At 49.8% G+C, this 13,226-nt stretch overlaps 1 protein-coding gene across 2 annotated transcripts in view; it reads left to right on the top strand.

Moving 5' to 3' along the window:
• Positions 1 to 13,226, top strand: part of CLMN (calmin) — a 136,180-nt gene that overhangs the window by 82,935 nt on the left and 40,019 nt on the right. For both annotated transcript variants that reach the window (XM_045396927.3, XM_065549326.2), the window contains exon 2: positions 13,099 to 13,160. In XM_045396927.3, the coding sequence (XP_045252862.2) occupies positions 13,099 to 13,160 (62 nt within the window). The remainder of the gene's footprint in view (positions 1 to 13,098; positions 13,161 to 13,226) is intronic.

The following is a 13,226-nucleotide window of genomic DNA, read 5'->3' as shown; positions in this document are numbered from 1 at the left end:
GTGAGTGATAGGACTGGATTTGAAAAGGTCAGTTGTTGAAGAAGGAAAACAGAGGCAATAATTCTTTAAAAGCATAGTTGCCCAATTGTGATTTTTAGTACTGGTTTTGGTGATGACGGGAGAAAAGTCAAATGGGGCTGCCTGACTTGCAAGTAACAAACATTTCTGCTTTTTCTAGTTCCCACAGACCTACCCCCAACACACACACCTATCACCCCATCCATCCCACCACTGCTATTTGCTTTTCTTATAACAGTAAAGAGAATGCAAACAAATACTTCCTTCTGAAGCCCAAAACTGAATCTTAAAATCTTAAAAGTTGGCCCATGAGCGGTAAGGACACCAGAAGAATCTAAAATGCCTGCTTAAATCAGGCAGTGGATCTCATAGAGTCTACGGCAGGGTTTGGCAAAGTAGGCCCACCACTTGATCATACAAATAAAGTTTTATTAGAACACAGCCATGTCCATTTATATAGTGTTTTGGCAGCTTTCATACCATGATGATGACTTGACTCGATATGACAAAGACCATATGGCCTTCAAAGTCTGCAGCATTTACTGTGTGGCTCTTAACAGAAAAAATTTGCCAACCTCTAGCCTAGGGCAGTGGTTCGCAGCCCTGGCTCAGTGTCAGAATCACCTGGGGTACATTAAAAATGGAGATGTCAGGCTGAGCGCGGTGGCTCATGCCTGTAATCCCATAACTTTGGGAGGCCGAGATGGGTGGATCATGAGGTCTGGAGTTCGAGACCATCCTGGCCTATATGGTGAAACGCTGTTTCTACTAAAAATACAAAAACTGAGCCGGGCATGGTGGCATGTGCCTGTAGTCCCAGCTACTCGGGAGGCTGAGGCAGCAGAATCACTTGAACTGCGGAGGTGGAGGTTATTTCAGTGAGCTGAGGTCATGCCACTGCACTACAGCCTGGTGACAGAGCGAGGCTCCGTCTCAAAAAAAAAAAAAAAAAGGCCAGGCTGGGCATGGTGGCTCACGCCTGTAACGCCTGTAATCCCAGCACTTTGGGAGGCCAAGGCAGGTGGATCACTTGAGGTCAGGAGCTCGAGACCAGCCTGGCCAACATGGTGAAACCCCATCTCTACTAGAAATACAAAAAATCGGCCAGGCATTGCGGTGCACGCCTGTAATCCCAGATACTCAGCAGGCTGAGGCAGCAGAATTGCTTGAACCTGGAAGGTGGAGATTGCAGTGAGCTGAGACTGTGCCACTGCACTCCAGCCTGGGCAGGCAGAGCCCAACTCCATCTCAAAATAAATAAATAAATAAATAAAAATAAATGAATAAAAAAGAAAAGAAATGCCCGAGTCTCCACCCCTAGGATTCAAACTCACTTAGTCTGCAATGGTGCCCAGGCACCTCTATTTTTTTTAAGTATCCCCAGATGACCAGCATGTGCCCCCAGGATTGAGAATCACAGGTGTAATCCCAGTGGGTTTTTTAAGATTGCAGAACTGGCGTTTGTCATCTACAGGGTTTCTACTCAGGAACCATGATCCAACTTTGACCTCAATGTCACGGTCCGGTTCTTGATGTCTGAGCTATTGGGTCTGGGGGGCATTAGGGAGACCTTGTAGTGATAAAAATCCCTGCGGGTACTCTGGTGACCAAACTTCCTCGAAAAGGTTGAAGGTGGTTGACATTACAGCGAGTTTGTATGTGTGTGTGTTACATATACACGCATGCACACACCCGGGCATGCATGAGTGTATACATTTAGACGGTTTGTATATATAGGTAACTTGTTTGTTTTCAAATGAGTGCATTTCAGAAAGACCAGGTGGTGTCTGCAGCATTGGTACTGTCACGTTGTCATAGCTCAGTCTCCTGGCTCCAGCTTATGCAGCCTCTGGTCTCTCTTGTGCTAATTAATGAGGAATGTTGGTGACACTTCCAGCTCCAGGAGAACTTGACACCTCTTGCCTTTCCTCATCATAGTTTCCAGTCTTTACCTCTCCTGCTCAGGGTAGAAACTTCGGTGCATGCTGTTGTCACTTTTTGTTGGCAGGTAGAAGTTGCAAATGGGAATTTCCGGGTTTGTTTTGCCCCTTGCGTTGAAAGCAAATATTAACCTCCTTGCCTTTCTCTTTGTCTTTCATGTGGATCCAGGTCTGCCTGTCCCAGCTGCTTTCCCCCTGGGGCATGCTCTCCTGGACGTACTAGCTGACTACTAGCCAGACTGGCCCACTTGTCCTGGTTTACTTAGGACTTTCCCAGTTTTAGCCCCAAATGTCCCATGCCCCAGGAGCCCCTTCAGTCCCAGGCAGATCCGGACAGTTGGTCACCATAATACTAGATCGTCTCCCAGCTGACTGGTCTTCGCATGCACTTGAAAACACAGATGTTTACAGGGTGAGTGTGGGGTTTTATTAAAGACAGATGTGCTTTAAAATGCACATCAGGGTCATTTGTATGAGGTTGTATGTTTTTCATCTTTTTTTAAAAAATAGCTGAACACAAGAGGTCAAGCTGATTCCTCTTGCTAGGCCTGTCGAGCTCTGTTCCTAAGGGACAGCACACCGGATCAGCCCTTCTTCTGCACTTGAGCCAGCCCAGGCATGACACAGATACTTCACAAAGGGCCTTCTCCAAGATGTTTGCTTTGAAGGGATTCAGGCAGCCCGGCAGGGTGCCGCAGAGGGGCTTGGCTCACAGTGACTAGAATAGACTTGTCTCTTGGCTGTGCCACCAGCTGCTGAGGCCAATCACTTCCCCTCTCTGAGACTCAGTTTCCTCATCCACATAGGAAACATGGCCACTCACCTGTGGAGGTGGCTGGGAGGATTATGAGGTTTTACAAAGGTTGATTTCCTCCCTTCCTTCCTTGCGCTGGGCCTAGTTCTTACTCAAAGTGGGCTTTAGCCAGGGCGGGCGCTGCTGTGATTACCACCCCACGTGACTGTGGCTTAGCTCAGTGAATATTTCTTTCTCACTCACAGTCCAGCAAGGGTATTCCTCCTTGGATGGCTTTACTGGGTGATCCTTGTCCACGGGGAGACATGGGACCCCACACTCCTTTCCTCGTATGGTTCTGTCCCACCTCGAGGTCCATGGAGTCCTTCCAGGCCGTGGTCACAAGGCATGGAGGGTTGCGTGGGATTTTGCATGGGGCCATGTCTGGAAGTGGTGTACCTGGAGCCCACCCATGTTCTCCTAGCTGGAACTCGGTCATGCCACGCCATTCCCTGCACGGGAGGCTGGGAGATGTAGCATGGCTGTGTGCCAGAGAGGAGAAGGAAGTAGGGTTTGGCAAGCAGATGGCTGGCTGTGAGCACCAGTGGGTCGTCTCCCCCTGATTTATGAACATTTCTCTGTGCAGTCATACATCGCTTCACAGCGGGAATACATCCTGAGAATTGCATTGTTAGGCAGTTTTGTTGTGCAAACATTGTCGAGTGTGCTTACACAAAACTAGACGGTACCTTCTACTACACACCTCGGATCTATGGTGTAGCCTGTTGCTCCTAGACTTCTGTATAGCTTGTTACTGTGCTGAATACTGCAGATAATTGTAACACAGCAGTGTTTTTGCATCTAAACAATATATAAACATAGAAGAGGCACAGTAAAAATTAGATATAAAAGATAATGAATGGTATACCTGTATAGGACAGCTCCATTATAATCCTACGGGAACACCGTTGTATATGTGGTCCATCGTTGAAATGTCATTATATGGCACATGGCTATTTCCAAAGCAGGATTCTACAAGAAAGTTGTGATTCATTTTACACAGAAATGGGGTCTGGGTTCAAATGCACTTAGTATAAAAGTTAAACCAATTTCTTTATTGCAGGGCTTATCAGAGCCTTTCATTTACTGATCATAAACATCTATGCAAGGGGGCAGATTACATAATATGTTCTAAACTTAGCAAGATCTTCCTTTTTGGAGGGGCATTTTAGAACTCACACTCTGCAGAATATGGCTTGGAAAACACTGCTTTAGATGTTGCTCAAGTTAATATTCAGAAACCAGAATACTTTCACAAAAACATTGGTGTTAAAAGAAACCACCAAAATCTGTGGTTCTCAACAGAGAGTTTAGTCCCCCAGGGATCATGGTGTCAGGGACTCAGAAACTGAACCCTTATAGAATGTGAAAGGCAAACACTTTTCTATCTCCATTGCATCTTTCCTTCCTTCCCTCCCTCTCTTCCTTCCTCCTTCCGTTTCTTACTTGTCTCCTTCCCTCCCTGCATTCATTCCTTCTTCTCAGACCTGGCAAAGGAAGCCCATGAGGTCTGTGTCTTAGTATTTACGCCTGAGTATAGTCATCAGTGTCTGTTAACTGGGTGTGTGAGTGATGTGTTCAGTACTATTTAAATCCTTGTCTCAGTTTCAGCCGGGCGCTTCAGGGCAGTCTGCCTGGATTGGTCCTGTCACCCTGGCCTGCCCATCTGGGTGAATGTTAAAATCCCTTTCTAAGCTGGTGTTTTTATGGCTGGCTGGCGTCACCTGTCATAAATCAAGGTGGGCTGAGGTTTAGCACTGAGGTTAGACAGAATCACTCACAGCAAAACTAGAGCGGTTTTATTTTTCTATTTTAGTTACAGGCACCAGCCCTATATATATATAGCTTAAACTTAATTTGGTGTGTAATTGGGACTAGCTCTTTGGAGCCCTGGGTTATGTGTTTTGGAGCAGCTGAGAAGCAGGGCATGGTGGGGCAGGACGTGGTATGTTAATTGGTGGCCTCTGGGACCCGTGAGAGAATTGGATTTAAGTCCCCAGTTAGAGTGAGCTTGGCAGTTTTATTTGAGTCTCTGCGGGCATGTACCCGGGAGACCACCGGTTTGTGCCGGCTCTAGCAGGTTACTCACTGTCTGCCCTGATGCCCGTCTGTCCTCCCTGGTCAGCATGGTGGCAAGGGGTGGTGGAGGAGCCCAAGAATGGGGGGGCGGAGGGCCTCTACAAGACTTGGCCTGCCACTTACCTGTAGTAGTTGCATGCTGCTCAGCGCATGGTCCCAAAGAGGGTTTTGCATTTTATTACCAAAGTCTCGATAAAAGGGACTTGGGTCAGAGCAAACATGGGGGGAGGAAAAACAAAGGAAATTAAATGCAAAATCACTGCTGGTGAAAAACCACATGGAGGCCTTGCCTTTAATACCGCCAGAGCCAACGGGGGAAGTGGCCCCCAGGAGTCGGAACCGAAGGACGTTGGCCTGGTATTCCTGAAGCCTGGCCCCTCTCTTGTTTAAAAAGAAATTGCCATTTAATTTGTTTCTGAGTTTTATTTCTCAAGTGAACCAGCATGAGGCCATGTAATGAGGTTGTGTTTCTGGGAGGTGTTGAAAGATGGGGAAAGGAGCGAAACCACCAAGCAGGGCTGGGCCGTGCCGGGAGTAAGGAGTGGCAGTGGGCTGTGGGAGGCAGCAGCGCTGAGGCCAGAGGGGCAGGCAGGGGCTGTCCGAGGGCTGGCTCCTCTACACGCCGTCAGTGGGGCAGGCTCGCCATTGTGTGGTCGGAGGGCGGGCCAGTTGGCTGGGCTCCTCACTTGGCTCAAGAGAAGAAAGATGTTTTTTCATCTGGTTTAAAGATCCACAGGGGCCCGCTCAAGCTGATGGAGTGAGATTGTGTGGCTGATGTGAGCCAAGAAGGACCCTTGCAGTTAGAAAGAATCTGAGCCATGGAGAAAAGGAATCCTTGGGCAAGGAGGAGAAGGGGTTTCCCGGAGAGCAGAGGTCAGCTCAGACCAACAATGAGCAAGTGCACGTAAAGCATCTCGGGAGGTCACTTATGTAAAAGGTTGGGCAAGAGATTTCTAGTCCAGGGAGCATCAGAGAAGCCCCCAGAGCCTGTCACCGATGGGGGCTGCGGCTGTCCTCTGGTGCTGAGACAGCTGTGCAGTGCTGGGCTTCTTGGGAAATGCTGCCTGGGGCATGGGAGCAGATGGGTGCCAAGGTCTTCTTGCCTCTGCACAAAACTGGAGTAAAGTTGCAAAGTGTGAGGCCTCCTGCCACCCTCCCTTCCCTGGCCTCCCAGTGGATGGGGACCTTCACTGTCAAATGATCCTCCCAGTGGTGACAGAGAGAACACAGGGTAGCCAGTCCCTCTCTGCCAGGTGACCATGCTGTCCCAGTCCTTAGTGTGTGACCCCCTGGCACACACACATAACCCCTGGGGTTCAGGTGGGAACCACCTTCTCTGCTCCCGCAAGCTCTGACTCCAGCTGGCCCCTCCCAGCCTCTGCAGGTGCCGGGTCTACTTGTCCAAAGGCGCTCGGCTCTGTGAGGACTGCGAAAGGCACTCTGCCCATCTGCAGGGCCTCTGTCCCTGGCCGTGAAGTGCTGTCAATTGGAAGAACAGATTAGCCTGTTGACTACACAACTTTTTTTGCACCCGGCGTGCATAGGCTTCATCGTCTCTTCAGCAGCCCTAGGAGGGAGTTATTATCTCCGTTTTACAGGGGAGTCCAGTAACTTATCCAAAATGAGCAATCATAGCCACGGCTGCATCTTTTAAGCACTTATGATGTGTCTTCCCCGTGCCAAGGTGTTTGGATGCTTTATCCCATGGAGGCCTCGTCATAGCTGTCCCTCCTTCTTGCTGTCACCTGCCTGCACGCTCTCCCTGGCCACCTAGTGCCTGACGAATAACCACGGCAGCCCCTCCCCACACCATTCCCACAGCCCCCACGTGGTGTGGCAAGGACAGCGCTAATGAACTTGGTCCTCACAACCCCATGAAGTGGGTACCATGATCCCTGTTGAACAGATGGGGAAACTGAGGCCCCAAGTACAGAACTGACATTGTCCAAGGTCACTCAGAGGGGCTTGTTGGCAGAGCCCTCTTGTTGCTGAAACTCTTTTCTGTCTTCTGTGGGAGAAAGGTCGAGATAGGAGCAATGTGGGGTGGTCACACGGTCCCCCTGATGGCCTCTCCGCCTGGCACTGCTGCCACTCTGAGCTGGGTCATCAAGTGATCTGGGGCTGTCCTGTGCATGGCAGGATGTGGAGCAATGTCCCTGGCCTCTGCCCACTAGATGCCAGCAGCCCCTCCCCTCAGTCCTGGCAATCAAAAATATCTCCAGGCATTGCGGGATGTCCCCTGGGAGCCGTCACCCCGGGCTGAGAACCACTGGTTGAGAGCCAGGCCTTGAGGGATTCCAAGCTGCACGAGATGTTGTGTGGGGGGGGCATGGGGTGAGGAAAGCTGGGAGGCCAGAGTACTTCCTGGAGGGGGGTTTGGAGCATTGAGACCCCCCAGCCTGGCTGAAGAGCAGACACCCCCAGGACGCTGCAGAGCACTGGGAGGTGCTCCGCGCAGCACCTCAGCCGTCATGCGTTCAGATCCTGGCGTTTAACGGAGCGGCCATGTTCCTAAGCTCCCTGTGCCTCCGACTCCTTACCTGTAAAATGGGGACCACATGAGAGCAGCTGTGCAGGAATGTTTGAGGCTTACAGAAGAGACAAGTTATTGCATGGGAAGTGGCGGCTGCTGTCAAGCACCTCCCTGGAGGGACCTTCACTGCCCCGGTTGGCAGGGCAGGCTCACCCATTCACATGTCTCCGTCTCTGCACAGCTTGATGGCAGAGGGAAGGGGGGCTTTTTGCCCCCCACGCTGTGCTGCAGCTCACCCATCCTGGTGGCAGGTTCAGGGAGCCTGGTACCCCTCCGCCTTCCGCATGCCTAAGCGTCTGGGTGAGTGCATGTAGAGATGAAGCCACAGCTCGCCCCCTTTGTCTCCCTCCCCTCTCCCAAGCAGCGTCTCTGAAGCTGGAAACACTGGCCCCAATGGACCTGTCTGGATGGACGTCAAAGAATACGGCTCCCACGTGGAAGTTCTGATCTGCCGTTCACCTAGGCAAGACACCTCTCATGAGAATCAGATTCTGCCCAACTGTATGAATTCAGTGACTAAAGCCATTTGGAGATGGCCATTGTCAGGAAGAGCGCTTTAGACAAAGAAGGACGGGAAAATGACCGTTTTTTGGCCCAGTGCCCACAAGCCATTCCCCTTGCAATATTTCATTTAATTGTTTCAAGTGACTGTTGAGCCTGGGGTCCGTGGTGGAGCCTGTGTGTCTGGTTCTAGACTGCTTGGTCTTTATCCTTTGCCAGGCTGAGATGCTCATTGTCATTCTCTGCCCCTCCCAAAGATGACCAAAAAATGATGCTAATCATCTCCTCTGGCTAAGATTTAAGTTTCCAAACTGTACATCCTCATCAACTGCAGAGCTGGTTGAATGCAGATTCCCAGGCCCCGGCCCCAGTGTGAGGCAGTAGGTCTAGAGTCCAGGAATTAGCATCTTAACTGTCATCCCAGAGGCTCATGACGTTCGTGACCCATGTGGGCCACACGTTGAGAAACTCTGAGCCATTTACTGATCACATTTAAATTGTATACAGGAGTACATGTGCTTGCTGTGTGTGTGTGTGTGTGTGTGTGTGTGTGTGTGTGTGTGTGTGTTTTCTCTGGGCATAATGAAATGTCAAGCAATTTTAGATATTTTTCCCTATGCTTTTCTGTATTTTAATTTTTTACAATGAGCTTATAATTTTTTATGAGCAGATAAAGCCGTCAAGACTTTCTCCTGGGCAGCAAAGAGCAGAAGTATTATCAATATGTAGAAAGTAGATGTGGGGCAAATGTGGACATAGAGACAAAAAGCCACAACTGTAAATAAACATTTTAACTCCTAGTGCCTGCAACCCTTCCTCTGTGACTCCAAACTCCTGAGCCAGCCACGGACAGCCTGGAGAAGAGAGGAATGCCCCACCTCCCATTTTCAAGTGATCTATCTGTTCATGGCACAGCAGAGCTAAAGACACAGCTAGGAATTTGGGCTGGTGCGGCTGAGCCAGGGCCAGGTCTCCCTCCCTTCTGTCTCGGCCCCTGGAGTCCAAGCCTAGCCAGCTCCTGCTCCTCCACCCAACCCGGCACTCGGGCACCCTGGCCAGCCAGGCAGAGCCAGGGATGGCGATTTTACAGCACTTTTATGACTCTATTCTTGCCCAGTAAACCCACACCGGGCCTCACAAACACTCTGTGAGAAGGCCAGGCCCTTCCAGAGAAATGGTTTCCTACACCTTTACAACGTGATAGGAAAAAAGGGGCCGTTGGATTTATGGAAACTATATAAAGTTTATGGAGTCTTGGCAGGCCAGAAGTAGAAAGAGTCTGCAGGATGGGGGATGGGCATCCCAAAGCGGAGAAGGCCATGAAAGAGCCGCAGACCTTCGTGTCAAGACACCAGTCAAAACGCCGGTGACCAGAGCAAAGCTGGGGGACTCTGGGGTGGAGGAAACTGGCCTTGCTTGCGGCAGCGGCTGTGGGGGTGCTTTCTGGGGTGATATCATTTCATCTCCATAGCAGTCCTGTGAGGGAGGCGAGGCCAACCTCATTCTGTGGAGGGGATACCAAGGCAAAGGTGTTTTGAAAATTGCAAATGTGCTCAAGGTCGCCCAGCCAGTGGTGCGTGGCTCTGAAGTGGATGTTCTGGGGCAGGCCTGAGTTCTCGCAGGCTCTCCTGTGTATTGAGCAATGCGTCCCAGTTTTAGGTCCGAATAACATGGTGTCCACACTCTGCTTCAGTTTGGGACTTGTCTGCTATTTGTAGTTGTCTCAGGGTCCCCTGGGGTCCTTCCGTCAGCCCCGTCCCCCTCTGTGGGTTAGCTTTGCTGTTGAAGCTGATTTGTGCTCAGGTCAGCCTGCTGGCTTTGGCTAGAACAGAAGTGAAGCCAACCCCTGGTGGGCTATGAATCAGGACAGAGTTAAAACAGAGGCTTTGCCTTTGGCCACCCCCCGCCTTGTTCCAGTTCTGCCAGCAGGTCCTCTTAGGGCCCTGCAGGAGAACCTCATGGGGTCTGAAGTCACCTTTTCCAGTTCCCGTCAGCCTTCGGCGCTCTAATCCATTGCTCCTTGCATGTGCACCTTGTGACAGCCATGCTTTCTCTCTTTTACTTATTTGGCTGTGAATTTTTGAAGTGCAGATTCCATGAATGCGTAATTCTTCATCTCTGGTTTTGCCCAGAGAACCTATCATAATTTCCAGAATATGGCAATTACTGCATAAATATCAGCTGGGAGGACGAATAGATGATTGGATGGATGGATGGATGGATGGATGGATGGATGGATGGATGGACAGATGGATGAATGGATAGATGGATAAATGGATGGGTGAATAGATGGATGGATGGATGGATGGATGGATGGATGGATGGATGGATAGGTGGATGGATGGATGGATGGATGGATGGATAGGTGGATGGATGGATGGATGGATAGATGAGTTATGTGTAGACTGTCAGATACCCATCTCCTCATTTACACCCTTGAGTGCAGTTAAACTGGCAACCTAACCCAGGTTCTCTGAGGCTTTTACTAAATGCACTTCTGTTTCAGGGGATATACCTTGTTCTCTCTGAAGCCATATGGAGAAACCAGCCTGAGTGTTTGAATGTGTGTGTAAATACTTTACGGTCCCCATAAACTTGTTTAAAGACAGGTGGGGGTAAAAGCATAAACCGGGACAGCCTTGTGGGAGGGCAATTTGGAAGTAGCTATTAAAATTTTTAATGTGCCTACCACTAAGACCCAGCAGTTCCACTTTTAGTTGTCATGGGCAAGATATATATTCATCTATTTGTGCACAAAGAACCATGCACCAGGATGCTCATACAATGCTTATTTCTGCATTGCTTGAAACAGTGAGAAATGGGCAGTAGCCTTGATGTCCATCCATGGGGGGAACACCCAGACTCTGGAAAACACTGTAGCCATCAGAGAGATGAAGGTGGATCCATATTGCAAACTGGAGGATCTCCGATAGAGCTTGGGACAGACGCTCTCCAGGCTTCCAGGAGTCTCCAAGACTCTGGTACTCACTGGTCTCAGCAGATGTCTCCTCCCAACCTCATTCCTATTAACTTATTTTCCTCCTCCCTTCCCTCTCACCCATGAAACACAGTTTACTGGAATTCGTTCTTTAATTCTTATGCCTACTAGCCAGTGACCCGCCCTTCCAGAAAAGGAGGAAACAGAAAAGCAGTGATGTGCGTAGTTACCGTCCGCTGGCTCTTCAGTTAAAAAGATTGTAAGGCGTAATATTGAAACGTGATTTATGGGTGCCACATTCTACCACATAATGAGGCCAAGAGGAAAAAGGTCCCATTGTTTCAGAAAAGCATAGCCTTTGCTCTCCTGCAGGAGATAAATTGGCTCTTATTTTCTTATTGCTAAAGAAATGTGAAACAGTTTTAGGCATATGTGATATGGTCTTTCAATATGTTGAAATCCAGAACTGAGTGGTTGAGGAGCCGTCTGGCTCAGATACTGAAGGAAGTTTCCTGGAGGCCAGGCAGCTCACAGCCGAGGAGGCTGCAGCCTCGGGCCACCACACACCCTCACCCAGACGCTGGCACTGGGGCCTATCTCAGAAACACCCTCCGGGCCCAAGACAGCGAAGGCCACAGAACTCAGGAGAGAGCAGAAAAAGCACAGAATCCGGAGTTCCACCTCGACTGTTCATTAACTATTTGCCCCTCCGTTTCTTCATCTGTAAAACAGAAATGACAACCTTGCTATTAATTGTGTGACCTTGGACACGTTGCATCTCCCTGAGCACGATTGTCCCATCTGAAGGTCATAGTAGCACCTGCCACAGAGATGGTAGTAATGATTAAATTAGTTAATCCTTGTAAATTACCTAGGTCAGTGCCTGCCACATAGTAAGTGCTCAGTACTTTTTAAAAAAATCGCTGTGTGACTATTGCAGACACCTTCGCCATGACTGGAATAGCTGGAATCCAGACTCAAGGCTTCCATTTTCAGGGTTCTGGCTGGTGTGGGGCTGGCAGACCTGGGTGGGGATTCCCAGCTCTGCCTCTCTTCAGCTGAGCAAGTCACTGGAACCTCTCTGAGCCGCATTCTGTTCAGCTGTAAAATAATAGTTTGTACTTTGCAGGGGGTATTGTAAAGCAGTGGTCTCCAGCCTTTTTGGCACCAGGGACCAGTTTTGTGGAAGAGAATTTTTCCATGGGCAGGGTGGTGAGGGCAATGTTCTCATGCTCCTATGAAGATTTAATGCTTCTGCTGATCTGACAGGAGGTGGAGCTCGGGCCATCATGCTCGCTCCCCGCTGCTCACCACCTGCTGTGCTGACCAGTTCCTAACAGAGGCGGACCAGTACTGCTCCCCGGCCTGCGGGTTGGGGACCCCTGTTGTAAGGTTTAAAGATGAATGGAAACAAAGTGTCCGGGACACAGTGAGTGCTTGGCGGATGGCAGTCACCCTTAACAGTGAAAGATCTTTGCTAAGAAGCCTCTTTGTGTAATGCTTTCCCCTGGGAGGAGTCCGTTCCTGGTTTATGTCCTTCTGGTTCACTTTGGCTCAGCAGCATCTGCGGAACTCTTTATTCCTGGAGGGCGCAAAGTCTGCCCTGATTCTAGAAATAATAGCTACAAAGAAAAACCACTGGCAGCCCCTGTGCCAGGGACTGTGTGGAGCTGGCTCTGCAGGAGCCTGGGTGTCCTTAGAGCAGCTTGGAGAGTGAGCTCCTTGTCCTCAGTGTGCAGATCAGACGTGAGGGTCGGGGTCTGGCCCGGGCACACAAAGCTGAGAGATGGCAGGGCTCAGAGTCTGATCTTGGGCTGCCCAATCCCTTTCACCAGACTGTGGCACATTCCAGAGCCCCTACCCAATTCCTAATTATTGACTCCACTCCACCTCGACCCTGACTGCCCTCTCCCATCTCCTCATGCCCATCACTGCCACTGGGTGGCTATGCAGTTCCATTACAGCCTCTTGTGGGGTTGATTTGTAGTTTTTTCATCAGTGCTTCTTAGCTCGAACTGTCAGATGTCTCAATGTTTGCATTGGGTTGTAGAGAACGTTTTGTTCTGTGTGTCTGAATCTGTGGGTTTACATAGATGCTCAGGGGTTGGGCTGGGGAGCATGGGTTCTGGGTGCCAGGTAAGGCCTTGCCAACCCCTTCCAGAAAAGACTCTGTTCTTACATGGGACACCCTGGGGTTCTATCTGCCCTCCACCTAGAATCTCCCCTTGGGAAGGGGAAGGTGTGATTTTGTGTGTATTTCTTTTTCTCCCGGCTAATGGTGTTTCTTTGTTTTCAGTTGAGAGGGAAAATGTGCAGAAGAGGACCTTTACTCGATGGATAAATCTACATCTAGAAAAGGTAATGGGGCACTTGGGTGTTTGCTAAGTGATTGATTCATCTGTAAGTGAGTTTACAGTTCCAGAG

Source organism: Macaca fascicularis, chromosome 7 (assembly GCF_037993035.2).
Source record: "Macaca fascicularis isolate 582-1 chromosome 7, T2T-MFA8v1.1".
Classification (NCBI taxonomy): Eukaryota; Metazoa; Chordata; class Mammalia; order Primates; family Cercopithecidae; genus Macaca; species Macaca fascicularis.
The sequence above is the reverse complement of the archived record's forward strand: the minus strand, read 5'-3'. Positions and strand labels throughout refer to the sequence as shown.